General features: G+C 49.9%; 1 protein-coding gene across 1 annotated transcript; it reads right to left on the bottom strand.

Annotated features, from left to right (window-relative positions):
- Window positions 1-339: 339 nt before the first annotated feature.
- UBQLN4 (ubiquilin 4) lies at window positions 340-16,966 on the bottom strand. Its single transcript, XM_074981013.1, has 11 exons — window positions 16,805-16,966; window positions 14,284-14,435; window positions 10,537-10,754; window positions 9,854-10,116; window positions 7,138-7,296; window positions 6,481-6,706; window positions 5,712-5,851; window positions 4,390-4,473; window positions 3,878-3,993; window positions 2,913-3,090; window positions 340-1,333 (listed from the first exon to the last, which is right to left on the bottom strand). Exons 1-11 carry the CDS (start codon window positions 16,958-16,960, stop codon window positions 1,181-1,183), a joined length of 1,845 nt encoding a protein of 614 aa, XP_074837114.1. The 5' UTR covers window positions 16,961-16,966; the 3' UTR covers window positions 340-1,180.
- Between the last annotated feature and the right edge of the window lie 1,057 nt (window positions 16,967-18,023).

Here is an 18,023-nt window from a genome sequence, read left to right on the forward strand (position 1 = left end):
GTTTGTTTTTTCTACAAGAAGGGTATGTGAATTTAGATGTGAATTACATGCTGGGGCTTGGGAAATTACCCGGCTGGTCCTCAGGAGGGTGATAATGTCATGAGGTATAAGCACCCCTGGCCAGTGTTCTCTATAAGCTGTGCACTCAGGAGAAATTCAAATGCCACCCAGCTGAATAGCAGAGCGCTCATGGCTAAGTTTTGTTTCTACTGGTGGTGCACATCTGCACATGCTTCAGTACACATAAAATTATTCTGCACATACACGGAAAAAATTAGAGGGCACATTGTCCCTGAACTACAAAGCAGATGTACAAACACAGAAGAATGAGGATGTCTAATATTTTCCAGTGGAGAGAAAGATCTTTGTTAATTTCTGTTTCCATTTTGCTTTTACACTTTCAAAACCAGACAGCAGAGACACAAGAGCCAACCCCCTCCCCAACGCCACAGCGCAAGAGAACTGTATTGCTCGGGCAGAAAACTGCTTCTCAAAAGCATTCCTAGGCAGGGCACACGACTTCCCAAACTTGGCTTGAAAATAATAAAATGCAAAGATAGGCATGATTCTTGATCACATCAAGTCACCTTTACACCGCTCTGGCAGCACATGAGGGCCTTAAAGCAAATGTTATTTGCACTCAGTGTTAAGTCCCCCTTTACACACTTCCAGAGTGGAGTAAATGACAATCACACCCAATGTGACAGACAAACGACATTAGAAATATCCAAGTAATTTCAGTTCTTCTTTTGACCAATTCCTGTTGAGATGCTGGGAAGAAAAACTCTGCAGAGGTTTAAATATTTGCCTGGAAGGAGGAATAATGTACAGTTTAAATCAAGCTACTCAAACACAATCATTCAGGTAAGTAACTAGAAGTATCGCCTTTTACCATCTAGAGAAGAGTGTCTGAGACACAGAGGGCACCTTTAGGCAAAATACACATCTGAAGTCTCTGTGGCCACTTGCTGAGAATCAGGATCCACACACAAGCCAGTTAAAGAGAATTTCAACATGAAATCTTAACTTAGTAGGAATGTCAGGGTGAAGCTGAATCTTTTTTTGTTTTGTTTTAAATACATGGACAGCTGTCATAGGATATGAAAATGATGGTGAGTCTTCTTGAAAGGGCCCCATGTGTATGTGTGTGTGTGATGACTGTAGGACAGCACAACTAGGTTTAAGAAGGCTGGGAGCCCAGCAGTCTCTCAATCGCTGCATTGATGTCTCCACCGGTGGCAATGAGTGCTTGGAGGTTAGCCTCACGGTTAATGAAGCCCATCGCATTCAGCTGCTCCAGCTGCTGTTGGAATCGCACTTCAGGGCTCTGCACCTGCCAAGGAAAGGGAATAAAAGATCTTACCCTGGGACAAAAAAAGCTATACAGATAAGGCCCAATGCCCAGCTGGTGTAATTGGGCGGTGCTCCATTGATATCAAGGGGCCAGCTCCCAAGAACAGTTCAAATGAAAGCAACGGAGTTGTATACATGCACAGCAGGCGAGGAACCAGTTCACACTTAAAACCTATTAAGGAGTGAGAGAGGCTTGTATGACCCACCTCACTGCAGCACATGGGAAAACCCTTTCCTAGGGGGAGCAAACCCTGGGTAATTATCTGACGCTTTTCATTAGAGGATCTCAAAGCACTTTGGCAAGGCAAATTTGCATCTCATCCCAAATCAACCACAAAGCTGAGGGACAAGAAGTGACTTGCCCAAGGATGCCTCTGTGACAAACTGGGAAGGGAACCGGGAGGTCTCCTGAATTTCAGGCTGGTGCATGAGTCACCAGGCCTGGCTCCTTCCCATGATCAATAGGTACATAACTGACATGTGCTAAAATCTCTTCACGCCAGCTAAAATGCTGCCACTTCTGGGCTGGCACATACCACAGGGACAAGTGCTGGAAGGGGAAGAGTATGCCCAATGCAAACTTAGGGAGAACTTGCCCCCTCCAAGGGGACCATGACCAACACGCTCCCCACCCTCCGTTCATGCAAAAAGTGCCACAGTCTGAGCCATTTCCACAAAGACGGCACTGTGTCCCCTGGCACTACGCTGTGATGCTGAGCAGCATGGCCTCGTACACAGGACATGGGAGATTTGGGTGCTGTTCCTTGCCAGTCATTTGCTAGGTGACCCTGGGGAAAGTGGTCCCTTTCGGTGTCTCAGTTTCCACATCTGTAGAACAGGGATAGTGCTCCTGACCTGCTTTGTGATGCGCTCTGAGATCTACAGCTGGTCAGAACTGGGGACTATGGGTTGTACTTCCCTTGGTCCAGCACCCTTGGGACTTGGGTGGTCCCGAATGATGGAATTTGCCAGACCAGGGGAGGTGAGGCCTCCAGGGCCACTACCCTGCTGACCAGACTCCCCTCCTGGCCACAACTCCACTTCCTGCCCCTATGCTGCTGGAGGAGATGGGGATCTGCTTCTGGTCAGGCTTTCCATCATGAGGCTGCTTGGGGTGTGGCTCTGATCCCTTCCTGCCAGCTCTGTTCCCGGGCTACTGTCCTGGGGCGGGGGGAGGAGGGGATTGGGGCTCCCTTCTCTCTGCCCACCAGCCTGGCTCGCCACCGCAGGGCTGCTGGTGAAGTCCCTGCCTGCCAGGACTCCCCGCTCCTAGCCTACTAGCTCCCAGCTGCGGGGCTCCCTGCCCCTGATGGGGCTCCACTCCCAGCCTGCTTGGCACCACTGCGGCTGGTCTGGACCAGAGAGCTTCAGCTTGTACTGTTATTATTGGGTCAATGTTCAGAGGGAGCATTGCAGCTTGGCCCCTGACCTCCCACAATATTTACCCCACAGCTTGCTGTAACAGGCTGAATGAATGACCACAGCTGGCAGATGCCCTGAAAATCAGGTGGCACTGCCAGACCCAGCTGCACGGACACAACCCCTTGTGCATTACATACTTGAGAGTTTCCTCCAGCCAAGAGTTGGATCATTTGCTGCATGAGCTGCTGTTGGGGGTTACTGCCCCCTGCTGGAGAGGCACTGGCAGGCGTCGAAGCGGAGGATACGGGATTCTCTGGGATTGTGCTTCCTCCTGCGGAGGGTGGGGGGATTCGAGGCATTCCAAAGGAGCCGAGGCTGAGAACGAGAGCAGAACGCTGGCTGCAGGAGAGGCTAGGTCGCCCCTTCCCGTCTCGCTAGGATTACGCAGCGCAAGCATTCTAGCCATGGCGTGGAGCACAGGCAGCCTGTCTGAATCCAGCCAGGGAGAGGGGCGACTGGCTGACAGGCTCATGGGACAGCTCTTCTACTGCCTCTGTGAAATGGGCTGGTTGGTCCCAGCCCTGGTCCTAGTAAGTGGGTTCCTACGTCAGTAGGCCAGGCAGGAGTGGGATCGCCAGGTTCCTTGTTGGCAATATGGGCACAGGACAAGAACGGACAAGGCTGTGAAAACTGCACTCCACAGCAGGAATCCCCACCCAGGGCAGGACCGAGGGGCATTAGCAGGATGGTTTCTCCGGATGTACCCATCCTGAACCTCAAACATTTCACCAAGGCTAAATTTGGGCTATATTTAGTGCTCTACGGCAGTGCTCTGCAACCAGCATGCCACAAAGCAGTGCTTAGTCTGTCTCAGAGTCCTGTTTAGAGGGTAGGGGGCTGGGAGTCAGGACTCTAAGGGTCTATTCCCTGCATTTAAGAAGGGTGGGGGGGTGAGTCTAGCCTGCTCATTAGAGCAGTGGAGTTGGGAGGTAGGAGTCAATCCAGGAAGGTTGGCAGTCTATTGGAAGAAGGCTGGGCTCTTGGGCTCTTGTCTCCCATCCTCTCCCTGCAGGCTGCACACAGCTGTTCTAGGACTTACCACGGCTCCTTCCAGGCAGACCTGTGGCATAAGTTGGGCAGGTCTGATCTAAGGGTCCCTTACCTTGGCACTAGTCCTGGGGCCTCTGTTTGCAGCGTCTGGAGCCCCTGCTGGATCTGGAGGAGAGCCTGCATGGCACGGGGGTTGGTCAGGATGGAGAGGGAGTCAGGGTTCTGCATCTGGGAAACAAGGTGGGTGAAATTCAACCGGAAGCAAAGATCCAGAGCTGCCTTCAGTCAAAGATCTGCCTCAGAGGCAGGAAGGCCCTGATCAGACCAAGCCCTTTAAACATGAGCCCTAGGTATCCTCCAATGGGACACAGTGGGATCCAGCAGCTACAGCAGGAGAGCAGATTCCTGGGTCCATTTCCCCTTCAGCTCTCTATGCCTTAGTTACATCATCTACCAATGCAAAGTCTCTGTTCTTTCAGCAGGATAAACACCCTGAATAGGACCATGCTCTTCCTGCAAGCCTTGGGCAGGGGGAACAAAGGCTTCCCCTGCTGAAAAAGCCATCGGACAGTTCTGGACTTCCCAATGACCAGCACAGAACAAGGGCCTACAGCAGATCCTTACCTGCTGCAGAAAGACAGGGAGCTGAAGCCGTAGCTGCTCCTGAAGCTGTGGGTTTCCGGCAAAGAGTGGGACATTTACCATCATCTGCCAGGAGACAGCACACCATGTGAGTTATGGGGTTACTCAACTCTCTTCTAAGGACCTAGGCTGGGAAGAAAAAGTTAACTGGCTCCTTAACACCCCTTGCCATTAGTGGTTTTGGTATATCCCATTTCCAGCAGACACAGCCTGAGCCTGCCCTCAGCACCGAACAGGAGTGGCAGCTGCAGAAGTTGTGCAGCAATTTTAGCAAACACCCCACAGTTCCTTTGGAGACAACTGCACAGCTCCCAGGACACAGCCTTCCCCACTTCTACCCTGATCCAACACCAAATGCAGCCCAGCGTGGCAGCCGTGGGAAGCTGTCACCCAGAAGAGTTAGTGGCTCTCAAGCCAGGTTCAGCTGGGCAGAGACATCTGACTCACAATAGTCGCTGACACCTTGTGCCAGCAGTCTGAGCAGACAGGCGGAGGTTTCAAGGAGCTATTAAAGTCTAAATTCCTGCTCTCACCTCTCGCAGATTGGGAAGGCAGCACCCAGTCAGGCAACAAAAACGATGAGAGGTTTGGAACAGGAAAAGAGGAGACCAAGAGGGGATAGGATAGAAGGTTATAAAATCATGACTGGTGTGGAGAACGTAAATAAGAAAATGTTACTTATCTTCTCCCATAACACAAGAACTGGAGGTCACCAAATAGAAATTAATAGGTAGTAGGTTTAAAACAAACAAAAGGAAATATTTCCTCATGCAATACATAATCAACCTGCAGAACTCCTTGACAGAAAATGCTGTGAAGACCACAACATCAACAGGGTTCAAAAAAAAGCTAGATACATTCATGGGGAACAGGTCCATCCATGGCCGATAGCCAGGACAGATAGGGATGGTGTCCTTAACATTTGTTTGCCACAAGAAGGGAGTGGGTGACAGGGAGTGGATCACTTGACGATTACCTGTTCTGTTCCTCCCTCTGGGGCACCTGGCACTGGTCACTGTCAGAAGACAGGATCCTGGGCTAGATGGACTTTGGTCTGACCCAGAATGGTTGTTCTTATGGTCTCCCTCCACCCAGGCTGTGTACATAAGCACAAGTCTTCGCTCATTAGGGATGTCAGTCCTGTGGTTGGGCTCATACTATGAAGCAGCAGAAGAGAGCTCCAAGCCTGGTCTATTAGCACTGTGCTTCCTGAAAATGACTAACCTCTCATGCTATGGTGCCCTACATCTGCATTTGGACCCAAAGCTTGTTTGTGACAGACGAAGCTGCCACTATGGCCTTACCTGTGCTGCAAAGTCTGGGTTTTGGGCGAGCGTCTGCATCATACTGCGCATGTAAGGGGCAGAGATCATGTTCTGCATCAGCTGGGGATTTTCCGAGATCTGCTGCAGGAGGCCCTGCATCTCTGGGCTGTTAAACATCCCTGCGGCAACACAGGGGAGAGCGAAAATCAAACATGCAACATGGAGAAGATGAAGGCTGCAGGTCTGAAATTAGGGCTGGTAGAAGGTGGAGCACACAGCAACACTGAGCAGTCTTGATGCACATTTCTGACAGAGCTTTGTAAGAGAAAGGGTCAGAGACTTAAGTCATCATGTGCCCATAGTGATTTGGGATTTTCCAGTGGGGGGGTGTGGCTGCCGGAGAGGCAATCCAGAGTGGCAGCGACCATTTCCAAGCTGGGTACATGAATAAGCCTGGGATGGGCTTGACCCCTACACTGAAATGACCTCCTCTTAAACAGCAGCAGCCCAAGGAAACTGCAAGTCCCAGCGTGCAAGGCACCTTCTTGATCTGTGCAGTCAGGCGGGTTGTATTTGGTCTCTGTGGGCTCCCCCTACAGCTGCTAAGGTCTCATCCTGTGCACATGGAGAACCCCACTGCAGCCCATGGCCAGGCACACGAGGACTAACACATCATGATCTGCTGCAGGGCCCCAAAGGCCAATCTGAAAAACTCAGACATTGCAGCAACATGCACAACCTGGAAACAATGCAACGCCATCCACAACTGAATGGTTCTGTCACTGGTGCTTTGCTCCTGGGTACGTACCGGTTCCCAAGCTGGCAGCATTGATCCCAAAGGGATTGGATACAGTGGGTGTGCTTTGGGTTGTCGTTGATCCGGTACTCCCTTCGCTGCCAGGGACCTGGGCTTGGGAGGCAGGCGGCGTGGGACTCCAGGGGTTGGGTAAAGGCTCTCTGTTTTCTGTCCGTAAAGGCTGGGAGCTCGAGCTGTCGGAGTTCCCCGACAAGGATGAGAAAGGATTGTTGCCGAACTGGAGAGAGAGAGAGATTGCAAGATCAGACAACCATAAAGGGGAGGGTCAGACTAAACCCATCACTGCACAATGACACTGTGTCCAAAGCGCTCCACACTCTATGCATTCTGTTATCGCCCGTTCCCACTGCAGCACAGAAAGACTAAGTGACTTGTCCGAGATCATACAGGGAGCCGAGAACTGAACCCAGGTATCTCAAGTCTGAGGATAGCGCCTTAGCCATCCTGCCTTTCCTGAGCATGTCATCTGAACATACGGAGCCCAGATCATGTTCACCAGGACTTGCTAACACCTTCTCCACAGATCCCTGCGGAAGAATCTTCACCAGAGCAGACAGACAGCTGGGCAACTTTGCTCCATCACCACCGACAGCCAGGAAAGGATAAGACCCAACAATCTACCCCAGCTGGAGCAGGCGTACTCTGTACCTGCTCCCTAGCAGCACTGAACATTGGCTCCTGGATGTCGGTGTACATCCGGCGCAGGGCGTTGTATCCTCCTGGGATGCTTTCCAGATTACTCAAAGCTCGGTCCTGGTTCCGCATCATCTCCTGCATCATGGCGGGGTTGCGGGCCAATTCCATTGTCTGGGGTGGGTAGGAGAAGAATTTGGGGAGATCAGGCCCCTTTGCACCTCCACAAGATTCCAGTTCAATCCGCTATGACAGTATAGCCCACGGCAGTCCCTCACTGTGCTACACCCATGCAATGAAAAAAATAACTCAGCTCCCTGGGAGAAAAGCACAAGTAAACCCATTTTACAGAGAGAAAGAGGAAATCAGTTGTCATGGTAATGCACAGCAAAGGAAGAAAACCCAGAATCCTATTCTGCCCAAGTTCTCTGCTACTGCTGCTAAGGCTTTTTAACAATCTCAGTTCAGCTGGCAAGAATCATGTAGTTTCTATGGGAGATCAAGTCAGCTCTGCGCAAAGGCCTGGCTAATACACCCACAGGGGACTGCATTTGAAAAGTGTCTAAGAGTTTATAAGAAAATGATTCCCACATGTTTCAGTAAAAATAAAACCATTGTGTGGCTCCAGGTCTCCAACAGACTCTTCAGAATTCAAACACGTTCTGCCCTTCTGAAGAACAGCCAGCTCCAATTCAAAGAACCAAAGCACAGATCATTCACAAGATTGTTAAGTCCAACTAGAATCATACAATAGAATCAGAGAATAGTAGACCTGAAAGGGACCTCAAGAGATCATCAAGTCCAATCTCCTGCCCTCATGACATGACCAAGCACCATCTAAATCATCCTTGTTAGATATTTATCTAACCTGTTCTTAAATATCTCCAATGATGAAGATTCAACAACCACCACAGGCAATTTATTCCAGTGCTTAACTACCCTGACAGTTCGGAAAATTTTCCTAACATCCAGCCTAAACCTGCCTTGTTAAAATTTAAGCCCATTGTTTCTTGTCCTAATTTCAGACGCTACGGGGAATATATTTCTGCCTTCTCCATGTAACACTCTTTTAGGTACATGAAAGCTGCTATCATGTCCCTGCTCAGCCTTCTCTTTCACAAACTAAACCAGGGGTGTCCAGCAGGTGGCCCGTAAGCCAGAATCTGGCTCGCAGAGCATTTTTATCTGGCCCGTGGGGCTGGCTGCCACAGTGCCGTAAGCTGCGGCATGGGACCAGCGGCAGAACTCCAGCAGCTGGAGTGCTGAGCTGCTGCTGTCCCCAGGGGCAGAACCCCTGCTGGGGCATGGGGTTGGCAGCTGAGTGGTTTGGGGCTGCAGGGGGTTTGAGGCTGGGGGAGGTCTGGGGCTATTTTGTGTCGTCCCCCCACAAACATGTAAAAAATTGCCACGTGGCCCCCGATGGAAAAAGGTTGGACACCCCTGAACTAAACAAACCCAGTTCTTTTAATCTTCTCTCATAGGTCATATCTTCTAGACTTTTAATCATTCTAGTTGCTCTTCTCTAGGCCCTTTGAATTTCTTCACATCTTTCCTAAAATGTGGGGCCCAGAACTGGACACAGTGCTCCAGTTAAGGCCAAACCAGCACAGAGAAGAGCAGAAGAATGATTTCTTTTGTCTTGTTCACAACTAGCCCAGTGACAACTCATCGGCAGTTGTGGAGCAAAGAGTTGGGATCCAAGCAAGCATAAGACTAGGATTAACGGATTGCAATTGGACATAGAAAAACACCAGGGCAAACAGCAAGAAGCATTTGCTGACAGCGAGATGTTCTCTTTTCCCAAGGGAAGTGATGGAAGTCTTGTCAAGTGATGGATTTGAAACTACAGATCTTAGTTCCTCTGACTCCAGCTGTTGTCACTAGTCTAGTACTTAGAATGTTTGCTGCTTGGGGCAGGAGCCATATTTTGGTTCTGTGCTTGTGTAGCACCTTGCCCCAAAGGCGAGCCAGAGGGTCTGATGCAGGACTGGGGCTCCTAGGAAGTATGGAAATAAAACTAATTAATAAGGAAATGAATGGCCATACAGAACACACTGTAGACACTCTTGCACTGCCAGTGGGAGAAGGACCAGGAGATCTTCCTCTGCCATCTCCGATTCCTAAGAAAAGGACCCCTTTTGGTTTTGATCCCTACAGCTGAAGAGGCTAGACTTCTACAGGGTACCCTGGGCCGCTCCGAAGATTGTTTTTACCTCTCTGCATGTGTTCTCTTCAGTGGCACTGACACAGGCAGGGTTAGAAACACATGAGTACATGAGCACGGTACACACAACAGGCATGTGTTTATACACAGACTGCTACATGTAGTGTTCCCTATAAGCTGTGAGCTTGTGCTGCCACTCAGGGAAAAATTCCAGTGTCGGCCAGCTGATTAGCAGAGCGCCCTCAGCTAGGTTTTTAGTTTCTATGAGTGGTGCACATTCACACACGCTTCAATGCACATAAAAACATTTATTCCACACACAAAAAGGAAAAAATCTACACACGGAGGGAAAAGATTAGAGGGAACATTGACTGTGTCCATGTGGGGGAAGGGACGATGCCTACACATTAGGTAGATAAAGAATCTGCTCTCTGCATCAACTAGCTCTGGATTCCATTCCCTCCCTTTTCACAGTGGACAGCAATGCTGAGACAGAAGCTGAGGAGTTCACACTGACTGTCACAGAGGCACCTGTATGGTTTCCCAGGTGTAACTTCTCTCCCCCACCTGTCTCATGAGCTCCGGGTTGTTCAGCATGTGGCTTATCTCAGGGTTCCGTTCCATCAGCTGCTGCATCTGAGGATTGGCCATGATCATCTGTCTCATGAGGTCGGGGTTGGACATCATGTTCTGCACAAGGGGGTTCTCCATGATCTGTGAGAGCATCTCCGGGTTGGACATCAGCTGCCGTTGCATCTGCTGCTGGAGTTCCATGAAATTGGCGGAGCCCATCCCAAGGTTACCAAGCCCAGTGACACCACCAAAGCCAGCTGGAGACAGAACAAGACATGGAGAGAGACACATGGCATTCAGTGAAGTTGCCTGTAACTAGAAAGGAAACGGGGGTAAGACGGAGAGTAGTGCCTGTGTATCCACTCTAACCTGATGGCATTTCCTTGCTAATCCCACCACCAGAATAGTTCCAGTTCTGTAATAGCTGGCTCTGGCCAAGTTTCTTACCAACAGAACTTCAAGTGCTTTACAGAGGGAGGCAATGTTATTAGATCCATTTTACAGACGGGGACACTGAGGTACCAGAGTACAGAAATGACTTGCTCAAGGTCCCCCAGCATGTATCAGAATCAAAAACAGAACCCAGAAGTCCTAATGCATAGCTCCCTTACAACTCTCTCTTCCCAGAACAGACCCTGGGTTGCCAAGAAAGAGAGAGAAACAAAGTTGTCACCTACAGAGGATGGAGGTAGCGTTGCTGGGTGCTCCGTCTCCAGCCCCTACCGTGGTCCCCGCTCCGCTGCTCCGCCTGCTGTTGCTCCCTGCATCAGAGAGGGTGCTGCCGGATGTGGAAGGCTGCGGCAGTGCAGTGGGAGAGGAAGGGGTTGCACTGGAGGTGGCGGTGGCAGCAGGAACAGTAGGGACAGGGGTAGAAGCAGCAGCAGGATCTTGAATCCTACAAGTAGAACAGATGGTCACCTCTGGGGCTCAGTAATCTAAATAGCACCACCTGCAGCTCATAAAAGGAACTTCAGCATACCCACATCAGAACATCTACTTCGGATGCTTCCCTCCAGCCCTGTGTGTTCTCTCAAATCCTTCCTCAACAGGTGACAAGGCATCATTCATGAACTACAACAGGCCCAGCCAGTGCAACGGAGGCACTAGTCTTATTCTGACTGACATCTAACCCCTTCTTGAATCACGCTCACCTATTTGACTCAATAATACCCTGCAGTGGAGTTCATTCCAAGCAGGAAGTCTCCTGCTGCCTCATTAGAAACCTCAGCGGGTTAAACTGTGCTTATTGCATGGGTTAAATAATAATCATTTGCTTTTCTGCAATGTCTTCCATTGGTAGAGCCAAGCTGAACTGGCAGCTTAGAACCCAGATTCCCCCCCACCCTCAATGAGTCTCTTTTTAAATTCCCATGTGTTTTGTTTTTTTTTAAATCTAAACATATTCCCCCAGAACATTCACTCCACCAACATTATTGGGCTAGTACATGAGAGGTTTTAATTGAAAATACGAGCATAATTAACTCATCTTCATCTTCACTCTCCAAGCTGTGCAAAAACAAATACGTCAATGATGTTAATTTTAAAAATGATTCTGGGCTCAAGAACAAAGTTGTTATAAAGAAAAAAATTTATATTAACTTTTATAATAGATGTTTTCTAGTTTTCCCCCCATACTGGTTTAACAAGTCACAAATATTAATATCACACTACTTAGTGATCGATGTTTTGATTGACTGGTAAACAGACAAAGTTGACATACACTGTTTTTCTCTTCAAATCTCTTAAACCACCCATGCTGGTTAAAATCAACTGAAGATAACATCTGGCAAATATGACAGCCACCACCTTGGATGGCACTTGAGAGATTGAACCAGGAACCATCAGAGCTAAAAGTATGAACTGCTACCTTTGAGCTAAAGACCCAAGACTCCAGGCACAGGGCTGTAAGATATTCTCTCTGGACTGGCATAAAAAGGAACCTGGAACATACATGTACCACTGGGTTACACACACACTTATAGGTATGTTTAACTTTAAGCACGAGTGGTCTGCTGAAGGCAAGGCTACTGTTAAAATACACAAAGGTTTGCAGAAGTAGGATGAGAACAATGAGATTGGGGCAAATGGTTACCTACTGCTTTGGCTTTATTTTTGCACATTTGACAGTGTTTTTCCTAGTCAATTTCCCCTCTTTGTTTAGGTCCCTCACTGCAGCAGGCAAAAGAGGCATTTTTTTAAAATAGGAAAATTCAGAAAGGCACAAAAAATCAGCAAAGGGATGCATGGCCAGACCTGAAAGAACTTTGAATTTTCATAAATTGAGTAGATTTCCAGCTGACATGGCCTTACGCTTTAACAGGGTATGCTGGGATGTGATTCAATCACGTGGAAGGCAAATGGTGCCACCCATCTTTCTGCAAGGTGGACATTTAACCCCAGTGATGGTTTAAAACCCTCTGACCTTGCTCCCCACCCCACAAAACCCCATCTTGGCTGCTGGAAATAAAGTGCAGAGAAGCACTTCTCATCTGTGATGGGCTTTTTGATGCCTGAGTAAAGCAAAAATGAATACAAACAAAAGTTTAAAGAAAAAAATATTTTGGGAACATCTGAGAATGAGAGAGGAGAGTGATCAAACCAAGAAAGGGTAATCCGGACTCATTCCCGTTCTCAATGTCAGAGGCTTGAACCTTTCAAAGATAGCCCTTGTATTGTACAGAATGCGCAATGGCCAGCTACTTAAAGATAACCTAAGGGATGTCTGTGCTGCCTCCTAACTCTGTTTATTAGGCATCCCATCTCCTGGTAGTCAAACAGACATCACTGAAATAGAGTACATTTAGCCACCTATTGCAAGACACTGAATTCAGGGACCTAGGCAGAATCAGAGCTGGAGGCCATCTTCAGCATAGCTCCCCAGACTGCAAGCTCAAGGATGCCGGGAGGGCAGAACTCTCAGGTGTGTATTTTTAAAACCTTTTATGTTGCACCTTTTAATGGCCAAGCACTTTATATATTCAGATGCCTGCTGCTGGAACTCAGCCCTCGCTCAGAGGGTGGGCAGGCAAGGCAAGAAGCAAAGCGGATGGAAAATAGGAAGGGTTTTGTTTTGTTTTGTTTTTTTTAAAGGAAGAGGGGTAATTTGAGAGAGATCATTTGATCCTCTCTGCACAGGAAGCTATAATGTATGCAATACCCCCTAAGGCAAATTTTTCAGTGACCATCACCCAGAATAAAATGAATGACACTGACCACATGTTTAATGTATCTTGCAAAATAGTTTGTGAGCACTGCAAAGCCAACAGTAAATGGCATCATCCTACCACGCTACACAGTAAAGCAGAATTTAGCATATGGGCCTTTCTGCACTGGCTAACAACACCCATGCTTAAAAGAAACAACACTACTAATCTTTAATGAGCCAGTGAGCAAGGACTCCCAAGAGACAGCTTCACAAAGAGATGCAGCCCTGTTTGTTCACCAACCCGTGGCTGCTCAGGCTACAAAGAGAACCCATGAAATTGGTGAAGGGCATTCAGAAAGCAACAAGACCTGTTCACTTCTAAATACAGCAATTGCTCCTGAAATTGTCTGACATTTAGAATGGTTCCTTTGCTTATAAGGAGAAGTCACATCTGGTAGCAACCAGTGTTCCCTCTAATTTTTTTCCATCCATGCGCAGAATAAATTTTGTTATATGTACCAAGGCATAAGTGGATGTGCACCACCAGTAGACACATATGCTCACGCCTGTTGGCATTGTACTAATCAGCTGGGTGGCACTGGAATCTCCCCTGGGTGGCTACCCAAGCGCTCAGCTTACAGGGAGCACTGGTGCAAATGATATGTTGATTTTCATATTTGTTTCTAAGCTGCCCAAACTGCCACAATGTACTGTAAGTAATGTTTTGTACTTAATGCTCGTCTCATCAATGTATCTCAAAGCAAATGCAACAGAGTAAATTAAAGGTTAGTAAACACGAGTCAGGAGAGCTGGGACTGACATTATTTCTGGCTTTCACTTAACCTCTGTCAGTCTCTCCGTCTGTAAAATGGGGATATCACCTACTTCCCTGGGTTTGTGCATTAACTAATGTTTGTACATTGTAAATTCTCTTTAATTATTACGTAGAACTTTACATTTTTAGTGACAGACTCCAACCCTGAGCAGCAGTAGTAACCATTCTACAGATAGTTAAAATGAGGCAAAACCAGATTAAGTGATTTATAATCTGATCACACAATAAAGCAATGGCAGAAAGGGGAATGAAACCCAGGAGTCCTAATCCCAATCCCCTTCCCTAAATGTGAGATGAAGCACCTCCAACACAGAGGCAGAAACAGAACCCAGGAGTTCTGACTCCCAGTGCTCTGCTTTAGCTCCTGGACAAAACACAATCTTTGTAACATACCTATTTCACAAAATAAGTTTCTGACAGCACCAGGAAAGAACGAGTTCTTACTTCTGTGGGGTCTTAATGACCAAATGCACAGTCAACCCGTCTTTGATCCCATGTTGACTCAAAGTGTCTCCATCCTTCAGGATCTTTCCAGCAAAGATCAGAACCAGCTGATCCTGTTTGGCTTTAAACCGCCTGGAAATCTCTTCTTTGAACTGGAAAACAGACAAGCAGTTTAAGAACACAGGAACAGTCCTACTGAGTCCAATGGTCCATCTAGCCCAGTTACCCTGTTTTCTGACAGAGGCAAATGCCAGATGCTTCACAGAGAATGAACAGAAAGGGGCAGTTATCAAGTGGTCCATCCCCTTCCCCACCCCCAACTCCCACCTTCTGACAGTTAGACAGAGCATGGGGCTGCATCCCTGACCATCTTGACTAATAGGCACTGACAGATCTATCCTGTACGATCTTATTCTTTTTTGCAGGCAAGGGGCTGGAAGCAGCAATTTTGAAGTAAGTGTCTGTAGCAGAACATCATACTCATGACCAGCTGTGCAGTCTCTCCTCCTGAAGGATGCCAAAAAGGTATCAGTTTCACTCATCAACTGGTGGGAGGGGATGTCTGAGCTTTAATGGGAATAAGAATCCTGTATCCACTTGGCAAACACTGGTCAGCCTTGGGGAAGGGGCAGTGAAGACACCACAGTGCAATTACCTCAAACAGAAATGAGGGATAACAACCCCACATCAGTATATGAGAGGTAGCCGTATAAGTGTGTATCTTCAAAAACAACAAGTCCTGTGGCACCTTATAGACTAACAGATATTTTGGAGCAGAAGCTTTCGTGGGCAAAGACCCAGAGTTGTCCCCTTCTGATTGCATTCAAAGGCACCGTTTATCCTCTGCATGTCTACAGCTTTTTTGTGTCTTTTCTTGTTTGAATTTTACAAAGAGAAACCCAGATTTTGAGGGGTTTTTAAAACAGAGCATAGCTCTAGAAAACAGAGATCAGTATAGAATAAGTGAGGTCTTTCCTAGGGCTAACTTCTACCATCCTATTTCTTTGCAGTATGACACACTTTATATTACAATCTGACAGCTACTGCTGGGGTAGAATGAGATTATCCACTGCAATGAGAACTGCATGGCTAACGCAGCTAGTGGGCATTCCCCAGCTTTGTCACACACCAGGGACAGACACAATGAAGAGAAAGGGTCATTCTCAAAATTCATTATGTGCAAAGTACCACACCAGTGCCCAGTCCCAGAGCTCAACTCCCACAAACACATAGGTCTGAAGCCAGCAAGGGCACACGGCTAAAACTGAGTCCCTCATAACCACCTCTGAATGCAACATTAACTTAATGCCTCGTTGGCATTGAGGGGCTGGTGGGAGTTGAATGGTTAGGAGTGAGGGCATCAAAATCACCAGAAACATCTAATTCTAACACCAGGGACTCCGCCACAGTCATCACATCCACGACACCATGAACTCAGTTGCCATATCCTACAACAGAATCCAACCACGGCGGACACAATCTCTGCTGCCACAAGCAGCACCAGGGATAGTTTCCCCTGGTGGCCAGGAGCACATGTTTCTGCAACACCTGATGTTCCTCTCTACATGTGCTCACAACTGCAGCTGCGGCCCTAAATCCCAGTCTGCCCCCAACTGCACCTGAACCCCAGTCTCTCTCCTTCAAACCTCACCCACTCCCCTAGGTCAGCTCACCCCATTATTTCCCCCAATGCCAAGCTATGATTCTACTCTGGCTCGCACTCAGTGGGCCTTGCTAGCTCTCACCCCACAAACATCCATGACCCAACCAAACCTCTCCAGGTCCAGCCACCATCAACCCACAACCTTGTCTGTGCAGATCCTGTCCCCATCAGCCCTTTCATTTACTCCTCCCAAATCCACACCCACCGCACTCCCCAGTTTCATATAGTTCAGGCCCTTCAACCTCTCCCCAGCCACATACGAGCCGGCACCCAACCCTGCTCCCCAGAAGCCCCAGGGCACAGCCCCACTCCCTTACACGCAGCCCCATCTGGCCCAGCCCAACCCAGAAACACAGTACAACCTCCAGCGCAGCCCTCATCCCAGCCCCCTGCTTACGGAGTCCCCCCCCAACTCCCGGCCTCCCGGGCCCCACCCCCGCGTGCAGGCCGCTGCCCTTAATGCCGATCCACAGGCCACACATGCAACCTCCCTTCCAACACGGTCCTACACACAGGACTCTACCCTCCCCCCCCACAGCCTGGCCCTTCCCGCCACTTGCAGCCCCCCCCGCCGCCTAGTGCCGGCCCATCCCCGCGCCGTACCCCCGCCGGTCACGCTCTACTCCCCCACAAGTAGCCCCCCCCCCGCAGTCCCCGCCCCCCCGGCCAGGCCCCACCCCCCACACTCAGCACCCCCCGGCCCGGCCCTTCCCCCCATACGCGCCCCTGTCCAAGCCTCTCCCCCACATGCTGACCCCCTCCACCGGACTCCCCCCCCCGCCAGAGTCCCCTCTCCCCACGCGCAGCTCCCTCCGGCCCGGCCCCTCCCCCCCCGACGCGCCCCCGGCCCGGCCCCACCTCCCGCACGGAGGCGCCGTCCCCGATGACGATCTCCTCCTTGTCCTTGGGGGTCTTCACCGTGACCCGGATGAGGAGCCCCCCGGGCGCGGGGCCGCCCAGCTCCGCCTCGCCCTCCCCGCCGGGGCCCGGGCCGCCGCCGCTCAGCTCCGCCATCTTCGCCGCCCGCCCCAGCCAGGCAGCTCCGGGCAGCCGGCGTAGGGAGAGCGGCGCCAGGCCGGGGCGAGGGGAGAGCCCGGTTCACAGCGCCCCCGTCCGGCCTGGCGGGAAACTGCAGGGGGCGATTCGGACTGGCGCGAGACCACCTCTGGGTTGGAGGCGGGGCAGAGGGGGCTGGAAAAATGTTTTACAGGGCAGAGGGGGTGCTGAGAGCGGCTGAACCCAACTGGAAAACCGAATATAATGGAAACGACTTGAAGCCGGGGGTGCTGCGACACCCCCTGCGCCCCTCGTTCCAGTACATATGGGGGGAGAGGTGGGAGTGCGGGGGCGACTGATCTGAGTGGGGGCTGCAGGGGAGGAAGCTCCATGGAGAGATGGGCCAGGGAGGAGAGAACTACAGTGCTGGGAGAGCCACGGAGCAGGTTGGAGGGGAGCGGGTAGGACAGGGAAAGGTGGGGGTCGGGGGGGATATAGGGCAGGGCAGAATAAATGGGCGAGGTCGGGTAGTGTGGTCTTTCCTTTTGGTTGCTGTTTTTGACGGTGAAAAGACAGAATGTCAGGATCAGATTATTCCATGGCAGCTGGGGATGGAATGTTGGGATCTGAGGGTTCTATGGCAGCTGGGATAGAATGTCGGGATCAGAGGGTTCTGTGGCAGCTGGGGATGGAATGTTGGGATCAGAGGGTTCCATGATAGTTGGACATGAAATATTGGAATCTGAGGTTTAGAACATGAGAATAATCACACTAGTTCAGACACAGGTGACAAGTTATATAGGCCCATGGTGCCCATGCTCAACCAATATTCTGGAACATGGGCCTGGTTCCACCGATGTTTAGGCTTATATTTTCAGAGCCATCCCATCCATAGGATGGACAAAGGCTCTAGGCTGGGGCCCCTTGCTCTGCGAGGGCCTTGTGCTTCAGATGGACACGCAGTCCAGGACAGCCTGGAGAGGATTAGCTGGGGGTCTGAGTGACCTGTCCCCTCTCCCCCTACTGCTCTGCCCCATGCCCACTCCATCTCATCCCAGCTCTGGGCCTTCCAGAAGGGGCA

The sequence above is a fragment of the Carettochelys insculpta genome, chromosome 30 (genome assembly GCF_033958435.1).
Source record: "Carettochelys insculpta isolate YL-2023 chromosome 30, ASM3395843v1, whole genome shotgun sequence".
Taxonomy (NCBI): domain Eukaryota; kingdom Metazoa; phylum Chordata; order Testudines; family Carettochelyidae; genus Carettochelys; species Carettochelys insculpta.

What these genes read in the sequence shown, in the direction of transcription:
- UBQLN4 (XM_074981013.1), bottom strand. Translation starts at nt 16,960, where the DNA reads ATGGCGGAGCTGAGCGGCGGCGGCCCGGGCCCCGGCGGGGAGGGCGAG. An exon ending in ACCCGGAGCTCATGAGACAG is followed by an intron (nt 7,297 to 9,853) that starts GTGGGGGAGAGA and finishes TACCCACCCCAG; the next exon opens with ACAATGGAATTGGCCCGCAA. An exon ending in ACCCAGACTTTGCAGCACAG is followed by an intron (nt 4,474 to 5,711) that starts GTAAGGCCATAG and finishes GTCTCCTGGCAG; the next exon opens with ATGATGGTAAATGTCCCACT.